This window comes from Calonectris borealis, chromosome 7, assembly GCF_964195595.1.
Source record: "Calonectris borealis chromosome 7, bCalBor7.hap1.2, whole genome shotgun sequence".
Lineage (NCBI taxonomy): Eukaryota > Metazoa > Chordata > Aves > Procellariiformes > Procellariidae > Calonectris > Calonectris borealis.
The window spans coordinates 41,440,242-41,460,661 of record NC_134318.1 but is presented as its reverse complement, the minus strand read 5'-3'; the positions used below and the strand labels follow the sequence as shown (position 1 = coordinate 41,460,661).

The following is a 20,420-nucleotide window of genomic DNA, read 5'->3' as shown; positions in this document are numbered from 1 at the left end:
AAGATAAGAAAACATGCAATTCAATAAAACAAAGTATAATTTTTTACATTGCAGAAATACAGTAAAGAAAATTAAGCTTTCTCCCCAACATTTTGGAACCCATTTACCCTAAACTTCACAGATTTTAAGGCACAGAAAGACAATTTACAGCTAGCTTCAACTCCTAAATAACATTAGCCCCAGGACTCTCTCCCGTGACCCTCAATAACTCATATTTTACTTAAACTTAGACTCATATTTTACTGCCTTCCAGAAGGACATCCTGCCTTGAAGATACCAGGAGATGGAGAATCCACCACTGTCTTTGATTGAATGTCCACTTCCCACAGTGCCGTATTCTCTGCTCTACTTCACATTTCTCACTCTCCGGTGCTGTCACCAGCTCCTCCTCTTTCCTCACCCCACAGAGATTCTCCTTCAGTCTCACCGAGGGGCACCTCTAACTCTTCTTTCTATTAACCTCAGATGGCTTTCACATCTTGCACCACAAATCACTTACTTTCTCTACTTTCTGATGATTTCTGCGGCATTTCTGTTTCGGTTTCACCACATCCTTTTTTTAAAAGTGTAAAGCGGGAAAAAATGTGACATGGGAAACACTCCACTCATCAGTGAAGTCAAAGTCCTCTCCTGTCCACTGCTTCCTAGTCACACATCCCAGGGGAATTGAAAACAGCATTTTTTCCCCCCCGATCACAGCAGGTGTTCACACAGACTTTATTCACCATATGCCACTACGTGTTTTTCAGAGCCACTGCTCTTAAGGACAGAGTCTCTTGGGAGTAGAGTCACTTCCTACGCTCTTCGCTCTTACATCTATGAGCTAGATTTTTTCCTGTATCAAAATGGAATTTGATTTGTTCCACCACATAAAGGAACCAAGATTGTCTATTTCATAGACAATGATCTTACAGTTGCACAAATCTGCCAACTGAAGTATCTTCCAAAAATTGTACAAATAGGGATCCAAAAACCCCATCTGGATGTCCTTTCTGAAATTAAAGAGGTCAGCAACTAGCTTGTTTTTCTTGGCTTTGTATATGAAAAACATACCAAGCTGCTGACCACAAGGAAGTAGGGAGTAGTCACGATTCATTTTGGACCTACCATCGCGGCCAGCCAATTCTGATTTACTGAAGGAGGCCAATATGCTGACTCACATGGAACGCAACATTCTTCAGAAGTTACTAGGCAAGGGAAGAGATGGTTTAAAATTATCCTTCAAAAAAGAGACTCAAGGAAGCACGCTCAATTTACTTTTTTTTTTCCCAGGCAACATGTTCTTCAGTAGGAAAGATTTTGTGATATTGTTATAGGTGACTTTTTACTGCGCCATAAGCAGGACTAGTCCTAGGCATGTGCAAAAGTAGCCCAAAGCAGCCAACTTCTGTGAGCAGCAACGAACCCCGATCTTGCATCAGACAACTCAGCACCCACAAACTGCATCTCGTTCTTACCTTCACTACAATAACGCACAGAACCCTCTACTCAGTTAGCAAACGGATCAAGTAAAAATACCAGTGAGACTTCCAGAGGAAAAAGCAGCCAAAAATAATGAGTATTAAAATGGTGACACGATTTTTTTCATGCATGTTAAAAACTCATTTGATACAGCAGGCTGGAAACTAATGCTAATTTTCAAGTATATAAATTCACTGCTTTCACTGAAACGACCTGTATAAGTGGCCAGACTGTGCTTAATCTTAGTTAATACAGACACCAGTGAAACTGAGGGTTTGGTTTTTTTTTCACAAGTTCTGAAGCCTAGAAGAGAGCATGCAGTATCACAAATGTTAACTTAAATTCTTCTTGCTACAACTTCTACCAAAATTATGGTCAAATCAGATTTTAATCTATCGCTTATACTCCGTTTTATTTATTGACTAAGTTTTTCTTCTTACAACTGGTCTATCTCATTTCAAGATAATTCTCTTTTGAAGGTATATGATAAAATAGCTTATGATTTTTATCTAGAAACTCACACATTTAAAGAAGCAAAACTTCAAAAAAAAGATGTGCAAAGTCAAAAGAGACTATTGGAGAATCTTTCCAGTCTGTTCAACAGGAACACCAAAGACCAAAAACCTTTAAAAAGTTGTACCCAATACTTCCCATATTCAGACTGAGATACGGTAGGCATCAGGTAGAGTTACCAAAATCCTTTCTTATTCCTGGATTAAGGTGGAATGTTTGTAACACAGTGAGGCAAATACATTTAAAGAGATTACTGTGCTGGTACCATCACTGCAGGCTGGTCCCCTGGCTTACACTGAAGGTCGGGGTTTTGGTAAGGTAGGTACTACAACTCATCCATCTTCCGTCCACGTTTTTCCAAAGGGAACTGACCCAGTAACAATCCTTCAGTATCAGACATACAGAACCCTATCCATAGGCTACAATGTAGAGAAAGTCATTGGACTTATTTGCGAAACCTTTAATAGCCTCTAATTGCGTATCCTCCTGAAACAGTAAATTCAGCGTCTTATGTTCCCATTACACTAGCACATCTAGCAACCTCATCTTCTATTGAAGATTTTTCTTCACTAATGCAAAATCACATTATATTTAAGCATTCCACTTTCGCCACCTCTGTTCCAAGATAACTGCATTTTCACTTGACCACTTAAATTCTTTACAATCCTCTGCTGATCACATAAAACTCCGGCCTCTCAGAAACACCAGCTCTCACTGACCTATCACACAGTCAAAACCAGCATGAGTGCAAGTCAGGCAAAACTCAGAAGGGTGTACAAAGAATATTATTAAAATATCACCTGAAACAATTTCTACAAAGCAATTGTCTTTGATGTTTACCCCTACAGATCCCAAAGTTCATGCATCCCAAATGCCACAGTAGTTCCACAGTGATTAGAACAGAAGTTTGTAAAGAATGTGAAATTAAACAAACTTGATTGACACTGCAAGGGGATTATGAGTCTCTGTTTCTATATTGCTACCTAACAGAAAAAAGTCTTGTCTCGGACGAGGAGGGCTGTGTCTTCCATTCGTTTGAGCTATTCAAAGCAGGATCCTCAGAGGAATGCTTCCAGAATGAAGCTAACAACTGATAAATCTTAATGTATATATAGTTCATGTCTACAGGAGTAAACGCCAATTTCTCTGTATTTTTGATCCAAGGTCTTTTTTTATATTTAAAGTGGATTATGCAACATTAGATTTTGGATGAAGATGACACAGCTAAGAATTTCTTCAAGGTAAAATCATGCCAGCTTTAGTACACCAATATAGCTATCCTTATATAAGAAACAAATTGCTATGTCCTGTATTTTACTTCTTTTGAAAAAAGTTATCATTACTTGAACTATGCCTCTGTAAGATCCTTTCTTTTGAAAATTCCCTCCTTCTACTCATCTTGTATGGTTAATTCTCTAATATAAGTTCCAGGTAAAACTGTACTAGTATTGACAAAAGAAAAGTTAATACATAATTTCAACCTGATTCTGATCCAAGAGAGGTCAGATTATGCTTGCTAATTATCACTTGCATTTTACTTTTCCTGCTTTGCTGATGCCACAAAAATGAATTGTTACTGGTTGATCGCAGGAGGACCCTTTCAGCAACAGACTTAATTTTAAGATAGGATAAGTACTCCTTGAAAACACCCGGTCCTATTAATACTCATTACATAATTACAGAGTGTGCGGATAGAGTGAGTTCAACCTGTATTTGTGATGACTATGGATATTTTTAATACAACTGTACTTAGTTAAAATATATACAGGAGAAGTTTTGCAATTTAATTTGATAAATGCAAAAGGAATAATTAACATTTTAAAATATCATCTAAATCATGTTCATCAAAACAATAATTAATTCACATCCTAACCGTAACTGAAGAAGTTTCCTGTATATATGTCTTACAAGATTACACCACCTGCACAACTGGGGAAGAAGTAAAGTTGTGTACCCTTGTACAGAAAGATATTAAGATATCTATTCTGCATATTATTAATACTTTATGTGTTACCACAGAAATTAACAACAACATATAAAGCTTTTGTCTTCCTTTCACTGGTACTGCATCCCAGCATCCCAGTATTCTGTAAGAATGATCTGTACTCATAACCATTTCTTGCTCCAACAAGGATGGACCTGGTGATCCATTACCACTTTCTTATGACAAAAACTATTATTGCAAATCAAAGTGATAAAAGTGGAAGACAAAAAAAAGTTAGTGAATGATGCACTAAAGACAAAACTAAAGTTGCAGTATGTTTGCAGACACAAGCACCACCATAAGCCAAGTAAACGGAACAGGAGTAGATAAATAAGATGTGCTGAGGACAGAGCACCTTGTCATAAAAAGTCAAATATCACTGTGTGCAATTACACAGAGAAATAAAAGCAGAAAAGAAAGGGGAGATCAAAAAAAGGAAGTGCTAACGGACTCAGATATATCTGACTAACAAACAAACCCTTTTTTAAGAAAGAAATCAGCGTATCAAACCAAACTGAACCAAGTTAATGTAGAACAGAAGGACAGCTACTCAGACAGATGAGAAATCTGGTCCACTTTGACCAGTTTCCTATGTATCAGTTGCCAGATGCAGACGCCTAAGGAAGAATATAAGGTAAAGGCAAACACGCTGTAAGACTCCCAAAAACACACTAAGATCTATCCCCACTTTAGATATCAATAGGCCTCACTATTTTTTTCATTATTTAGACTAATATGAATGATACAGTTGAAAAATTCAAATGCTAGGCTTTAAATCACAGCGCTATGCCACCGAAGTGGAACATGATAACTTGCAGCTACTGCATCAGTCCTTCCTCTAGGTTTTCAAAATGTAATAATTTGGGGCCCTCTTCTTCAATCATTCGAATATTGCCGTTATCTTGGTTATCTCAGTTGCAGTCAAAAAAGGCAAGCAAATGCTTGTAGAGTCAAACGATTGCTAATGTGGTAATACACATGCAAGTCTCTCATTTTCACACTTTTCAGCTGACCAATTACAAATAATACATCATTTTGGTTAACACAGACATCTAAAATCTGGCTAATCACCGGGTCACCGGTATTTTTTAAGTATTTTTTCCCTCCCTGTATAAACCACAGAAAAATTACAAGCCAATGTTTTACAGCTTACTGAACACAAAGACAGTTACAGAAGGTTTTGATTGCTTTGGGTCACCTGGGATTTAAATCCTATTACAGTCAGGTTCAAAAAGATGTGACAGAGGTATTTAAGTTTACATCAAGAGACACTTACAATGAGCTCCGAATCACGTCCCATGGAAATGACTGTTCTGTTTACTGTCCTCAATAGCTTTTCCATGATTATCTGGACATGCCGTTGTGTTGGCCCCTAAGGAAAAAGAATAAATTAGTGGTAACTAGATACAACAGACACCAATACAATTGAACTATTTATGTTTACCTTTAAATTCGCCTGTCTTGTGAAAGTTAAATAAAACATCCCTCACTGGTGTTGATCAGAAGCAGAAAACTAGTCTCCCATTTTAACAAACACCATGCAAAGTCTATTTTATTAGTACATGCTACTGATAAATTAACATGTTCTGTTACAATTATTTAAATGAAAAGCAAGTCCCTGGAAATATAGCAAAGCCTATGATGTTTAGTTACCTAATAATTTTATTTTCCTAACTCATTTTTCCAACATCAAAAGCCCACGGGCATTACCAAATCTGGGGGGCTATTCTGCAACAGCTCAATTAAAAGAAATAGAAAAGCAAAGCAAAACTTTGGTTAAGGAACTTTAATTTCAGTGAATTGTTTCAAATTAATATTTCTGTATTAGAAGTAATGTGCCACTATTTTTGAAAGAATTAGAGCAACTGGCTTTTACGAACAAGTTCAGAAACCTCATGCAGAATGATGCCTGCAGGAACCAAAGCCAAAAACACATGAGAAGGAGAAAGAAACAGATGAGCTTTGCTCCCATCTTTTACTTTATAAACAGGCTTCTTCATAGTTTCCAGTAGCCTGACGGAGAAGACTTCAAAAGAGGTCTGTGAGATGGAAAGGGGAAACAATTCTACAGCCAACATTTGTAAGGATTTTCCCAGATAATTGTCTAAATGAAGCAGCATTCTTTGTGTTGCTTCTTGACCATCAAACACACATTCCTATGAACCATCTTCTTTCTTGCCCTTGGATCCATATAATAACCCACATCTTATCATTGGATTATGCTTAATTATCAAAGGCAGACTTGCATATATGAAAAATGCATTTGCATATTTGAAGAATGAGCCATCATAGGTACATATATACACGGCTACTGCTCCAGTATAGACTCTTCTTCCTGCTGCTGACAGATCTGTCTTTGGGATAAACCTTACAATTCTGGTACCAAGAACATCCGCAGGGAAGAATGCGTCTATCTCAGTACCCTGCTCCTCTCCACCCTCCAGCTCTCCCTACTTTCTCTCCTGTGAGTTCTCTCCAAGACTTTCCTCCTCCCGGCACTTCTGCTGCTCCTGCCCATTTTCAATTTTACTTTACATCGCTCCTCGCTCGCAGTGTTTCCCGCCTTTCCCTGTCCTCTTCTCCATCCTCCTGCTCTGTTAGCAAATGGGTATCTATTTTCTGCAGCCCCCTCGCCGCCGGCCGCTAACCATCAGGGGCGCAGGGCAGCTCTCGGCTCCGCTCCTGCCACTCTTGCCGCCCTGCTCCAGCTCAGCCCAGGAAATGGTGGAGCTGCAAGTGAGTTGCTACCACGGAGAGAAATGCAGCCAACCAAGAGTGACAAGAAGCAGCCAAGCTGTCAAACACAAATTCCTCTTTTAAAATAACCCACTCTCTGAAGCAGTCACAGAAAACTACTTTAAAAAAGAAACAAAATCAGAACGAGCCCAGAAAACATCATCAAATAAGATGCTAGATATGATGTGAGTAGCTGACCCCTGAGGTCCTTTCCAAATAAATTAGTGTATGATTCTGCATAGGAATGAAGGTTCAAGGCAGCAGCCTCATCAGCCCAAACTTCAAGAGAGCATCAAATCATTGCAGCTCTCCGGCAAAGCACCAATATTTGCATATTTGCGTGAAGTCAAGAGAAGACAAAAAGGGACTATTATGCAAGTTACACATCTGCATAACAGCTCAGGGCACTGCACAGGTTCTCATGTGCAACTGCCTCATACGTTTACATTCTGAATGGGTAAGACAATTACCCTAGTTATAATATACATGCAGAAACCATCACTTTCCAATTCAGGTTCTCTCTTACTGAGGTGGAGAATTCTATTAGCCAACTTTAAATGGCACTTCAAAAAGCTAAACAAGTTTGCTTGTCAACAACAGTGTGTGCGTGCACGCACGCGTGTGTGCCTGTGCGTATCTACACACACGCACCCGCGCGCACACCCCTTCACACTGGCCTAGCAGGCCAGTATCAACACAACTCAAATGTGCATTTCCCAAAATGCTCATGCGGAAAAAAAACCAAGACAAACCAAAACAAACATTTTCCATCTGGCAGAGGCCAGACATCATGTAAGAGAAAGATTGAACTCCTAAGAATATCTACTTACTCACTATCTAACTAATGTCTGGAAAAGTGTTATTGGGTAATAGTGCTGAATTGGATGTGCCTCAGAAGCAGTAAGAAACATCCCGAGATGTCACACAACACATCTTCATCACTGGTGAAGATCACCTACAAAGACAACTTAAAAGAGACTGGTTGGGGCGGGGGGGGGGAAGCAAAGAAAAAATCTAAGCCATCAGGAGTTACCTGCTTAATTCATTCTACTAAGATCCATTTCTTTTAAGTGCTAATCATCACAGAAATGTACGATACTAACCACATCTTTCTTGTAAAGCACTTCCAGGATGTTACTCAGCAACTGGCAACAAGCCTCCAAATCTTCTTGTCTTTCCAAGTGATACTTCAGCTGATCTGTCATTGTTGGCAGCAAGATTTCCCTGCAGTCTGCACACAAAACATAAGGTTACATACACAGCTTTAAATAACTTCACAGCACTGCCTAAATAGCCAATCTGCTTCAGTGCTTACATAAGATTAAAAAAAAAAAAAATTAGGAAAAAGAAGATAACTTCCAGATTTCCAGTCACCTGCTTTTCAACCAAAACCATAAAAACCTGAAAAAGTTATAAGCAAGTGAAAAAGAGTCATTAGGTTAGTAATGCTTGGACAAGCACTACCCTCCCACCTGCGCCGCCACGAGCCCCAGTTCAGCAAAATCCTTGAGTGGTCTCACTGATGTTAACTGCCTGTGCTTAAAAACATTGATTAACTGGACCTATTCAGCGCCATCACACAGCATGACTCAAAGCATTACATACAAGCTTAGCTTCACGCTTGCTTAACTGGTTGAACATTGGCAAGGTGTATTAAACTTCTTTTACCTTACCTGTACCGGTTATCAACGCAGTACAGCCTAACCATGCAAACATGATTTACTGAGATGTATGATGTTATTCACATTAACATGCAGCTGCGTGACATGGTCTTTTATAGCTCAAAAAATGCTGCTGAAATACTTTATGCTGATATTCAGATGTAGTTGCCTGTACAAGGCAAGTACAGGTCCTGCAGAGAGAGATAGGGAAGATGAAGAAAATGGATGTGGAGCTAAATAATGGAGCTCAACATTTTGGCTCAAGTCAAGAATGTAAGGGAAATAAGGCAAAGATTGATACTCCTAAACCTACCAGCAGGTAACACTGGGGCACTGATCTAATGAATTTAATTAAGGTATAACCTGCAAATTGTCTTGCAGAGAGGGAGTGCAGGGACCTAGGGTTCACTCCTAACTCTGGACCATGCTCTTTTTCCTTTAGGAGAGTTGGCACAGCCAGAGATACCTGCCTTCTGTATGGTGGCATCAGCTGCAACCAACCACAGCATGAGACTAGAAACATGCACACTTTATCCGCAAAAGCAGGAAAGAGTGAAGTTAAAACCCTTTAGCCGCCCCCATTCCCAGCCCCCAAATAAATCCATGCCCAAAGGAGGGGAACTGGTTATTCTTGTTCATCAGATTTACTCAAGAAGGAATAATGACAATTAAGTTACACAATGTATATACCATCAGCATAGTACTAAAACATATTTTGGGGGTGAGGGAAAGGAGAGCAGAAAGGGACGAGGAAGAATTAAGAACATTTTGGTATTTTTCCACCTCCTCTAAGTAACATTGTAGAACAGGAACAGAAGAAAACCATGAGACTTTTCCAACTATTTTACCCTACTAGACACCAGTTCCCAAGACCCTTTCCCTACCAGTCTGCCCAACTATCTCATGTACACATGGAAGAAGATGCGAGGTCTGCTTTGCCCGAAGGTGTACTACGTCTCTATACTAAAGCGGCTGGACTACCAAGCTGGCAAGCAGCTTTTTCTCAGAGAAGTCATATGTGTAAGACAGACAGAAAGCAGCACAGTTATGTGTGTATATGCACGTGAACAAAGTATCTTGAAAAACAATAGTTACCGTTAAGAAATTTTTATTTTCCTGACACATGGACATACACTATCACAACATGGGTCACTCCAAAGAGTCGCCCTTGTACAATAAAATCCACCTGGCCGACAATCTCTGAAAACGTGACCGAAGAATTTACTTTGTCAAATGCTACATTGGCTGTTGGCCCGTGAGATCTCTAATTATACAGTATCTGGGAAAATACAGATGAAGCTCTTGACAGCCACACAAAAGATATAACACACTGACATTTTTTTTTAGTGATATTACCCAAATTGCTTGGACTTGATGGCATATGGATGACTCACAAGAGGAGGCTTCATGGCAGTCCTTAATGACTATATCATTGCTTAGAGATTATTTTCACACAAAAGCTGAAGTCCCTGGAACATTCAGAAATGCTCATGAGCACTCAATTAAGTCTTTATTTAAGAGGATTTTCAATAGTTCTGGACCAGTAAACATCACCATCCCGACATCAAGAGTGCGAGTAACATACAGACCACAGCATGAGGCACAAGACTAAAAAATGAAAACGAAAGATTAATCTCAGTTAAGAGGGGATGACCCCATATTGCAATGTGAAAGCACTTATTAAGCATTACACCTAACACTTTCCTGAGAAGCCAAGAGATCAATAGCTCAAAGTAACGCTTTCAACTCTAGGAAGCCTCCTCTTGGTAGCAGTAGAGTGCTACTCAACAGCGGAAGCTCCTTCTGCAACCAAACATTCCCTTTATTAGAATCATAGAATCATTAAGGTTGGAAAAGACCTCTAAGATCATCGAGTCCAACTGTCAAACCAACACCACCACGCCCACTACACCATGTTCCTAAGCGCCTCATCTACGCATCTCTTAAATACCTCCAGGGATGGTGACTCCACCACTGCCCTGGGCAGCCTGTTCCAAGGCCTGACCACGCTTTCAGGAAAGAAATTTCTCCTAATGTCCAGCCTAAACCTCTCTTGGCGCAACTTGAGGCCATATTGATACACATTTGGTCTCTCTCCTTTTGCAGTGGACGTAACTGGCATCCAGAGGCAGTGAGGATAGGCAGGAGTTACAGAATGAGCAAATCGGTGCTGAGAAGCTACACCAAATACCAGTAGCTCAAAGGCTGATGAAGATCTGCATCGCCAAAAGATGGTGACCCTGGCTTTGATTCACCAGAATTAAGTACCTTTACTAGCTTCATCTTTTGCTGAAGAGACGTCCAGAGACAGAATGTGCACTTCCACCCTCAACCATTCCTGATGATTCTCGTCAGTATTTAGGAGATGCCGCACCCCGGGTGCCAAGGTGTCAGTGCTATAGAAGAGTAAGAGAGTACTCAATTGCATTGCATGGGTGCCACACAGGTGCCAACTTCAAAATCCCTCCATAGTGAAAATTGAGGCTCAGCTGACAGTCTACTGGTTACAAGCACGGGATGGACAAGGCAGTATCACCAGTGCTAAAATATGCACTGCAGGTACCAGAAAAAACTGACAGCTAGGAGGCAAAGGGCTGCCAAGGATGAAGAGATCAATACATGCTTACGGTGGTGTGTTTTGGCTTGCAGTGGAAAAATTGATATAGGCATTAAAAACTCAGTGCCAAGGTGAAAATTACTCTCCCTTGATGAGTCTCAGCGATAAGGTATGGGCTCAAGAGGACTTGCTTTTGCTACTAAAAAAGAAGAGGAAACAGGATGGATGAGATAAAGACGGACTTCACAGGGAAACAGTCTCTGTCCAAAGTCTGCCAGAAGCCTCCAGCCAGTGCCGTAAGGTCCAACTGCAATGACTTGAACTATTCTCCGCTTCAGGACTCTCAGGTCATCGGTGACCACAGCCTTTGGCCTCCTACAGAGCAAGAAAGAGGAGCACCTCCACGAACTCGTCCCTATGGCAAGATACACAGCACAAAGGCTGGAATACTGCTTTCGCAAACTGCACAATGGGGAAAAATAAAAGTCACTGACATAAAAAATAATCAAGAAAACCATGCTATAATGCAGAATAGAGAGCTCTCCATCTCACAAGATGCTAGAGAGGAACTGAAACAGCAGCATCCTCATTCTGCCTTGTAAGCTCACACATGGAGAATGAGAAATAACAGTGTACAAGCACACCCAACTTCTAGCAGTTCAAGAGAAATACTCCTCAAGTGAGTCTCAAGTGACTCACATAAGTACATGTTCACCAGGAACACACAAATGGGCTCTCATTCAAAGAAAGTACTCTGAAGGGCTAGTTTCTTCAATGCAGAGGTTATCTATTTAATTGCTTCTTGGTCATTTAACCTCCAGCTTTATAGCTCAAAAAGGAGAAAAATCATGGTGCGTTTGTTGAAATTTTTGCCTCAAGAAACAGACATTAGACCCTGCAATGTATTTACATGGGGAAATACACCTAGCCATGACTTCATCACATCCCCTCATATTCATTTCCGTTAGGTAGCAGAGGATTGGATTACAAAAGATCCAAATCTAATAACAAACATCTTCATCAGATCTATACAGATATTAAAAGTGAAAGGAAGTGGTGATCTCTGTGAAAAAAAGGGCTAAACGGAATTGACCCCGCTGAAAGAGTTTATTTACCAGGATGCTCATTAAGTGATCTGAAGCTATTTATACAAAAATGAAGTCTCCAAACTGCCCTAATATGGTAGACAACAATATATGTGCATTTAAAGTAATAGTTTGCTGTCACATATTTCAAATGTATAACCTTAGCTAAAAAACAAAAAACCCCAACAAAAAAAAAACCCAAGAAACAAACAACACCCCCCCCCCCCAAAAAAAAAACCAAAACCAACCAATATAGCACCCCCCTGAAGAGAAAAAAGAAATTATGAGTGAAAATCCAGCCATTAGATAAAGAAGGTTTTCCTGGTATTGACTTGCCATGTATTTTGTAGAATCACCATTTTACATTCACTTTAAACTTCTGCCTCTGAACTGCTCCAGCCCTTGACCTCTCACTCCTATCCCAAAAAAACGTTCCCTTCCTTGCTCAAGTACTCAGACTGTTCTTACATGACAGGAATCACCAGATGGCTGCACGTCAAAATTAACTGCTAATTCTCCATATAAATTTCAACCCAATGAATGGCCTAGTTCAGCTCAGTCCATTTGCCCCAGAGATGCTTTATGATTACAGCCTTCTGCCTCCACATTTGTGAAACCTCAGTGTACGTCGTCACCTTAGGTTTTGAGTAACTTGGAAAGAAAAGAGCAGATTAAGAAAAAACCCACAAAACAGTGGTGTAGCACAGTCCTTTCACCAAATGCAGGGGAGAGAAAGAACCCTGACACCCAGTTGCTAAGCACTCCAGCAAAGACATATGAACATGCCTTTGTAAAGCCTGCGAGGTGAATCAATCTTTAATAACTTCCAAAGGCCTCTAATTAGAGGTTTGAAAATGTTTCATGTCCCCGTTAAGCCCTGCTAGTAGAGAACGGTCAAAGATCAATTTAATATCTGCAAGCATGCAGAAGGCGAAAATTGCAGCTATGTCACCTTTGAGTTAGATTGTCTAGAGTATGCTCTAATCAATAGGGAAGGTATTCAAGTTGAATTTCTGAGAAAGGAAAAACTAATTGATTTGTCATACTACTTCATTTAGAATTACACAACCTATACAAAAGACTAAGTTCCCTTGGGTAGACTTGACAACGCTCCTCAGCTACCACCTTACAGGCTCTCTGCCTTCCTCAACAACTTGTGAACATCTGCTGTTTGGTTTGTAGCTGTTGTAGGTTTTAGAACATGGGAGGATAAAACAAAGCGTCAAGGTGTGCTGGATACTTGATAAAAAGATCCAGATCCTTCCCAGACTTAAAAATAAACTAACAAACAAGCAAGCCTATAAACCAGCACCAAGAAAAAAACCACACACCCACACCCTAGAGAACTGTGCAAGCACCAACACTGTGAAATCTTTCTGAAGATTACTTGGCTCTCAAATTACCAATGGAACTTTCATGCTAAGGAAGAAACACTGATATAGAGCTTACTTTGCAGCAGGCAAAAAGGAATAAATATTGCCTATGGGAAAGACGAAAGCTCTGTCTAAAATCAAAAGGGTACTTCATGATACTCAGCATCTGACAGGTCATAAAATCCTATTTACATACTGGATGATTTTTACATACTTTTCCTTTCTCTTGCAGTTTTTAAAGGCCTTCTTGCAGGGTATCGGAAACACTTCCCTAGCCCTGCTGCCTAGGTCCTGTTAAGGCGGCGCAGCACGCAGCTGGCCCTCGCTGATGCAAGGGTGCCCCGTGCCGCTGGAGCGGGCTCGGGTGCTGCCCCAGCACCGCAGCTCTGTCGCTGCAAAGTCGCTCCCAGTAGACTGACACCTTTGTCCCATTGGTTTCTAAGCACACAACAGATCCCAGCTTCACTTTGGACTGAAGCAGAAAGAGCTACTGAAACAATTCCATCGTTTTAAGGTTTTCCAGATACCTCTATTAAAATACAAGAGCTAGAAGGCAACAAAATCCAAAGATGGAACCCACCAACACACACACACACAAATACCTCTGTATTTTTAAACAAATCTCGTACTATTATATGCTCTGTGAGCAGATAAGATTTTAAGTGCATCCTTTGCTATAAACTATTTTGAAAAACACTGGGTTGATCAATTGTATCTTGATTACTTAGAAGTGCAGAAGAGGAAAGGTTAACCTTCATCAGCCTGCCTGTCACAAACACCTCCCAGCCCTGATTAATGGGCAACCTTGATAAATCTATAGTCTATAACATTAGTCTCCTGCTCAAAAGCCAGCTCTGGAGATAGCTCATGAGTATGATGCACAATGATTACAGACAACAATAATTCGACATCTGTTTTCTACTGCACAAGTCCAACCCGCAATGATTAATGTCACAGGAATGTGCAGCGAGAATAAAATATTAATCTTGATAAAAGGATGCTCAGGAGGCATTATCAACTTATGAGCATCCAAGCAAAGACTTCAAATGAAACACTGACATAGGAACTATGCTGAAGCTAAATACACGCAATAAATTTTTGTCAATTTAAAAACATTTCATTTGGAGGGACACCGACAAATGCATTTCTTTATTTTATGGTTCATTTAGTTAATGTGGCCAAAAAAATAAAACCTATGCTTAGTAACCTCACTTCCGCTACACAGCATGGAGACAAAGATTGTAATTTTAGTCATAATTAAACAATAAGAACTTTTATAAATGCTATATGCTGTCTACTAATATTTAGCAATTTCCTAATGGAGAAATCACTAGATTTCTTAACTGTCTAAGAATACAGCAGCTACGCAGCTCACTTGGTAATTAGCTGGAAGTCATTTGTAAAACAAAGCAAGAGAGAATACAAACAACTCTATGGGACAAAACAAATCCGATAAATCACTATTTACATAAAACCAAAATTTTGACATTTGCATAGATAACACACTTCATTTAACTACCAATCATAAGTCCTTACACATTTAGAACTGAAAACATGCATTAGGTTGTTATAAAACTGTTTCACACTAATTTTTAAATTCATACTTACATTTGGACATACTCTTACAGAAGACTTTTACCACACAGAATTGTTTCAGGTGCTAATCTAAAGAAATGCTTCCTCTGTTTCGGGGTTTGAGGTAGGGGTTTTTTGGAGGAGAGGGGGACATGAAGGGAGGAAGAGATGCAGTGTTGGTCTCAATCAAAAGTTTGCTGCTTTACACAGACAAAAAAGATTTTGTGTGCACTGTAACAGATCTATGTAAATTATTGTGGTAATAAATGTTACTTATACATGCATTTACTTCTATGTGGTCATATATAGTTATTTTTATATAATGATTACATAAACATTACATAAATATGAATAAAGATAGCTACATAAAATATTATGTATGTATGGCATATGTAAGAATGTATTGATATACTTATGTCCTCACTGAGGAAGATGTATACCTATTTGTCTGAACTAGTACATTTAAGGCTCTATTTAAGTCTCAAAATCAAATAACTTGCTGAATCAGGATGTTAATCACTGACAATTTAAAATGCTTTACTGCATGCAAAAAGCTGCATCCCAGTTAGCCCAGATGAACACTGGGGTATTCAAAGACCCTACAGAAGCATCCAGCCCCTATGCAAAGGACTTCTAGCCCAGTAATTTTCTTCTCCACAAAAATCAGGGAGTGGGACAGCATCAAATGAACTCCTCCAAAGCACAGACTGCCAATCTCCCTGTTCACAACTATCCTTTATCCTGCTGATATCACTACCTGGGCTATACATACACACAAAAAGGAGATAAATCATCCACAGAGAGTATGGGAAAACATGGCAGTTTAGCTCTTGAAAAAACTCCTGAAGGGCACACTCTTAGATCACCCCTGTAATTCAGCCCTTAGAAACAGTTGTGCTAAGCACTGCGGAGAACTTCTGCAGCAGCCATGACCAAATGATCTTTTCAATGGCCTTCCAGGAAGCGTTTCCTCACGTGAGAAAGGGAACAAAGACTAAACCAATGTATAACACAGGTCTCCTGTGTGAACAGAAAAAGAGCAATTGAGCATCACCACCTTAGGGGTTATTTTCCACACTCGAGAAAAACAAGATGCAACCTTATGCTTTTCCGGAAGAAAATTCACATCTATTTTGCCAAAGCCATAATAAATTATTGATACAAACATGGAGGGGATAAAAAGCAGATCATCTAAGATGTGAAAACAGGCCTTGAACTCGATGAATATAACCTCTGAAAATGGGCAGAAACAGCTGTCTCTGTTAAGAGGGAATCAACAAATTCTTTTCTTCTTAGTCAAATTTGAATATTTGTTGTTTCAAGGACAGAAACTAGAAGCGTGAAGATCTGATACAGATTTAGTCTATACAGAGAGATGACTTCTACTTGTTGGCCTCTAAATAACCACAAGCTTGGAAAAATATGCTCCTTGAAGTCACCTAGCTTCTATTCTCCTATCAAATACATATATACAAATACACACACACACTCTGCGTAACATTGCTTTGACTGACTAGCTACATACTGATCTTTTTTTCCCTTTGGTACTAGGGCTTAATGATGAGCCACTGTTAGGACAAAAGCACCAAAACCTAAGGAATGTACAGGGTTTTCCCGCTCAGGCTGAAGAAACCTTACTAAAAATAAGTACAAGTTCTCCAAAGAAGAAAAGTTACCTTGAATTTCAGAAACATATAAATGGCACATGAAATAACCAGAAAAGAAGTGAACAAATTTTAAAACTGTATTTTACATCCTTTTTTAAAGACGTGCAAACCACACCACCATAGTACATTCTCATCCAAGGTCCCAAACTCTTCAGATTTCATAACGACCACTGAACCATCCATCACTCAACATCATTCTTCAAGCACAATGCTTTAGCAAACTATTTCACGCACCCACCCCTCTCACCCCAAAATCCTTCAAGCTTCACAAATTCATGTATTTTGAATTTTAATTCCTCTGGAGACACAAATAAATCTTCCTTGACCTCTCAAAGCACAGAATTAGAGCATTTTTCTCCAACAGAAATACACTGATGAAATGCTGTTTGATTTTCGGTACATTTTACAGCTTTCCATCAATTCCACAATCCTGTACTGCACATTGCTTTTAGAAAAGAAAATCTCATTTTTGCAATATGATAAAGGATTAGTTGGATGCTTATATGAAAGTATTGCCTATCAGTTAAAAATTATTGAATCAATGAGGAGGAGAAGAGGCACTCGAACTATGTTTTAGCAATAAGAACTCAAACCCACAGAGCAAGGCGGGGGGCGGAATTTAAAGGCTGTGGCTAGGGATTTAATATATTTTCAAGTGAATTTTAGTGTTTATGAAAGGTACCCAGTACAACTGGTTCTCCAGACACAAGCTTTATAGAGAATTAGTGGCAAGAGAAGCTTTCAAGATAATGCTTTGTTTATCGACGCACAAAAAAAATGCATACATATATGAGGTGACATGTAACCATACTGAAGGATGGCGGCGCAGAGGCGTGTACGCTAATAGAGCCCGTGGGAAGCGGCACAGCCACATCACTGCCGCACCGAACTCCGCGAGTCCTCCTCAGTGCCCGGCTCCATCCCCTCGCGCACAGCACCGCTCCGGTACAGCTGAGCTGCAGCGGGGTGAAGCGAGTGTCCCGTGCAGTCAGACCGTGCCACACACGCCAAGCTGGGCAGCGCTAGCAGCATACGTGCCTTGAATCTCCAATGCAACTCCACTGAAGCACGTTAGATTTAAGACATTCTTAACAGCCAGTGACATGAAAACCCCTGGTTAGGAGCCTCCTGATAAGATCCAAAAGCCATTAAGTAGTACTGTTCTGTCAACAAAACTGGACTGAGTTCAGATTAATGACCCTGCTATTAAGACCGATTCATTTAAATTTCTCAGGAGCTCTACACAGAATAATGTTGGAATATACCATTCGCTGCAACCCAAACGGCTGAGTTTGAGAGTTAGGTTTAAAAAACAAACCAGCCACACACAATTTCTCCTTCCACCTTTGAAAATGAAATTGGTTGAATGAGGGAAGTCAACGATTAATATAGTAAATACACGATGTGCCCCTATAGCCTTCCTTAGGAGTACTTTTTATAGTCATAATTTCTTGTTTTATCTGAGTTATCTCATTTCCTCCCATCCAAGACAGTCAAGTATAATAATACCTTACTGACTTCTGCCGCAAAGACCTTGCAATCTGAAAGCAGCTAGAAGGAAAAATTACTACACAGACAGCAAGCTGAGAATGAATGAAGGAAAGGAGTAACATTGATGTATGTATCTGAAACAGCAAACATTAAAACGGTTTCAGAGATATTAGAACCATTTTACCCAAGCCCCAACACCAGCAACTCCATCTGCATTCCTCCTTTTTATTCTTGCAAACCCTGCAATTCAGAATAAAAACATTTGATGTGGCTCATAATGGCTGAATAATTTCAAAAGAAGATCTCAAAAGCGAAAATCAAGCTGAACTGCATTTGGACTTGCTGGTGCAGTACGTGGTGACATGGCTGGTAGACTCTGTTTTTCAGAGATTTATTCTTACTTCATCACCATCCGTAACTGCAGGAAGTAAATTTACAACTTGTGTTATGCCTTGTTGCTCAGGTGAGACTGTAACTCTGCTTAAGGCTTCCTTATGGAAAAGCTCCATCTCTTTCCTGAAAGGTTCAGACTCTCCAGGTTCTCTATCTTTCAGTCCTAATTCTCATTAGACTTCTTTTTTTTAACCCAAAGTTTAAGGTTTAAACTTGCATGTAACATGTATCATATAGACCAAATAATTTTACAGGTACTTGTTATAAATCAAACTTGGAGAATAACCTTACTGCAAATTCAGTCTAAGTAAAAAGTGCCATCAAAATGTAAAGCTTGTTCTTTGAACATCATTCTTCATTGCTACTTGTGCAAAATCAGAAATAAAACTTCCAAGCAGAAAGAAGTAGAAAGAGCAACCGTACTTAATTCCACAGATGTCAGTACCAGATCCATGCAATACCCCACCTTCTAGCAGTGCCGCTGAACTGCACCAGGCGCAAACGCACACAGTTTTGTGAATTAAATAGCACAACAGATTGCAGCATAGATTGTGTTGGCTTTATACTTGTTTGCTAACCGGAAGAAAATAAAAGTTACTAGATCCAGCGAAAGTTACATAGCTGTGGTTAGACATTACCTGATCTGCTGTAAGACCTGCCAGTACAAAGCCAATCCACCAAGAACATTTTTTAAACTGGAACCAGAAAAGTTTGTTTTATTAGCACTTTGCATCACATGGTCCCAGCATTTTTGATCTGACAGAAGAATCCTTTCAGATTTCCTTTATCATTGAACCATTGCCTATTTGCTCCCTCATTAACTTCTTCTGACAGCGCATAAACACTTAGCTTAGGTTAGTTTAACTTGCAGTCATCTAGAAAAAGAATAAAATGTTTCACCTCAAATGAAGAAATCTGTAAGACAAGTGCTTGAACTTACCTTTCACTGGCCCACTAATGTAAAAAGAGAAAATAAGAAAGCATGAATGAACGGCACACTCTAAAAGGCTTATATGTTGTTTTACTTCGGCTAGGGGACTGCTTAAAGGGAGAGAAGGACGCTTTGGAAAGAAAGTACATCAAAAACTTCCATTTTCTCCATAGAACTTCACTGAGCACAAAAGCTGAACTAATAGTTTTTGATAAAATATATCATAGTTAAAGTTATAACACATGCCAATAAGACTGGATGCTTAGTGCCCTTTTAAATTAAAAATTACAAGTTTTTGCTTTCACTTCATGATGATCCATAACCCGCAGTAAGTGTCAATTAGCATTTCCTCACTTATTTTAAATCTTCTTGTTCTTCTAATGGAACAACCTTAATTGGTTACAACCTCCACTGTGTTCGGCACCAAGGACAAACCTTGCACTAGCAGAGATCTGGAGACAATGAATAATGCAACCATTTAATGGTTGCAAAGGTCCTGCTTACCGTGCTGCGTGAAGAGGTCACTGTGAACTATTTCTATCAAGCAGTATAGCTTCTGGATTGTGAGCCGGCTCACGGGAACGTTTAGGATGAATTCAGTAAAGAGTTTGCTACATACAAAGGGACAAGTAAAAATATATTAATCTCTCTCCAAAATAGGTAAAAAAATCCAATAGCACAGAACAAGATAAACAACTACATACTTTTGGACAAGCAAACTCATTTTTTTCCAGACATAAAAGAGTTAATGTGAATTATCTTTAATATGTCTGTTTAGTGTTTTGTCTTTTCTTTTGCCCTCTCCCTTTTATCTCAGTTTTACACTCTTTTCCCATGTTTCATTTAAGGTTTTAGATTTCAAATTTCAGTTGCCTGTGCTATTGCCTCTTTACTTCAATCATCACATACCATTAATGGAAGAATACATGAGAATATAAGCCAAAAATTAAAAAAGTGGTAATTCATGTTACAAGCTTTCACCAACAAAACAAA

General features: G+C 39.4%; 1 protein-coding gene across 2 annotated transcripts in view; it reads right to left on the bottom strand.

Moving 5' to 3' along the window:
- Positions 1 to 20,420, bottom strand: part of DOCK1 (dedicator of cytokinesis 1) — a 321,757-nt gene that overhangs the window by 211,878 nt on the left and 89,459 nt on the right. For both annotated transcript variants that reach the window (XM_075155288.1, XM_075155289.1), the window contains exons 25-27: positions 19,932 to 20,038; positions 7,798 to 7,925; positions 5,235 to 5,330 (exon numbers count right to left, since the gene is read on the bottom strand). In XM_075155288.1, coding sequence (XP_075011389.1) covers positions 5,235 to 5,330; positions 7,798 to 7,925; positions 19,932 to 20,038 — 331 coding nt within the window. The remainder of the gene's footprint in view (positions 1 to 5,234; positions 5,331 to 7,797; positions 7,926 to 19,931; positions 20,039 to 20,420) is intronic.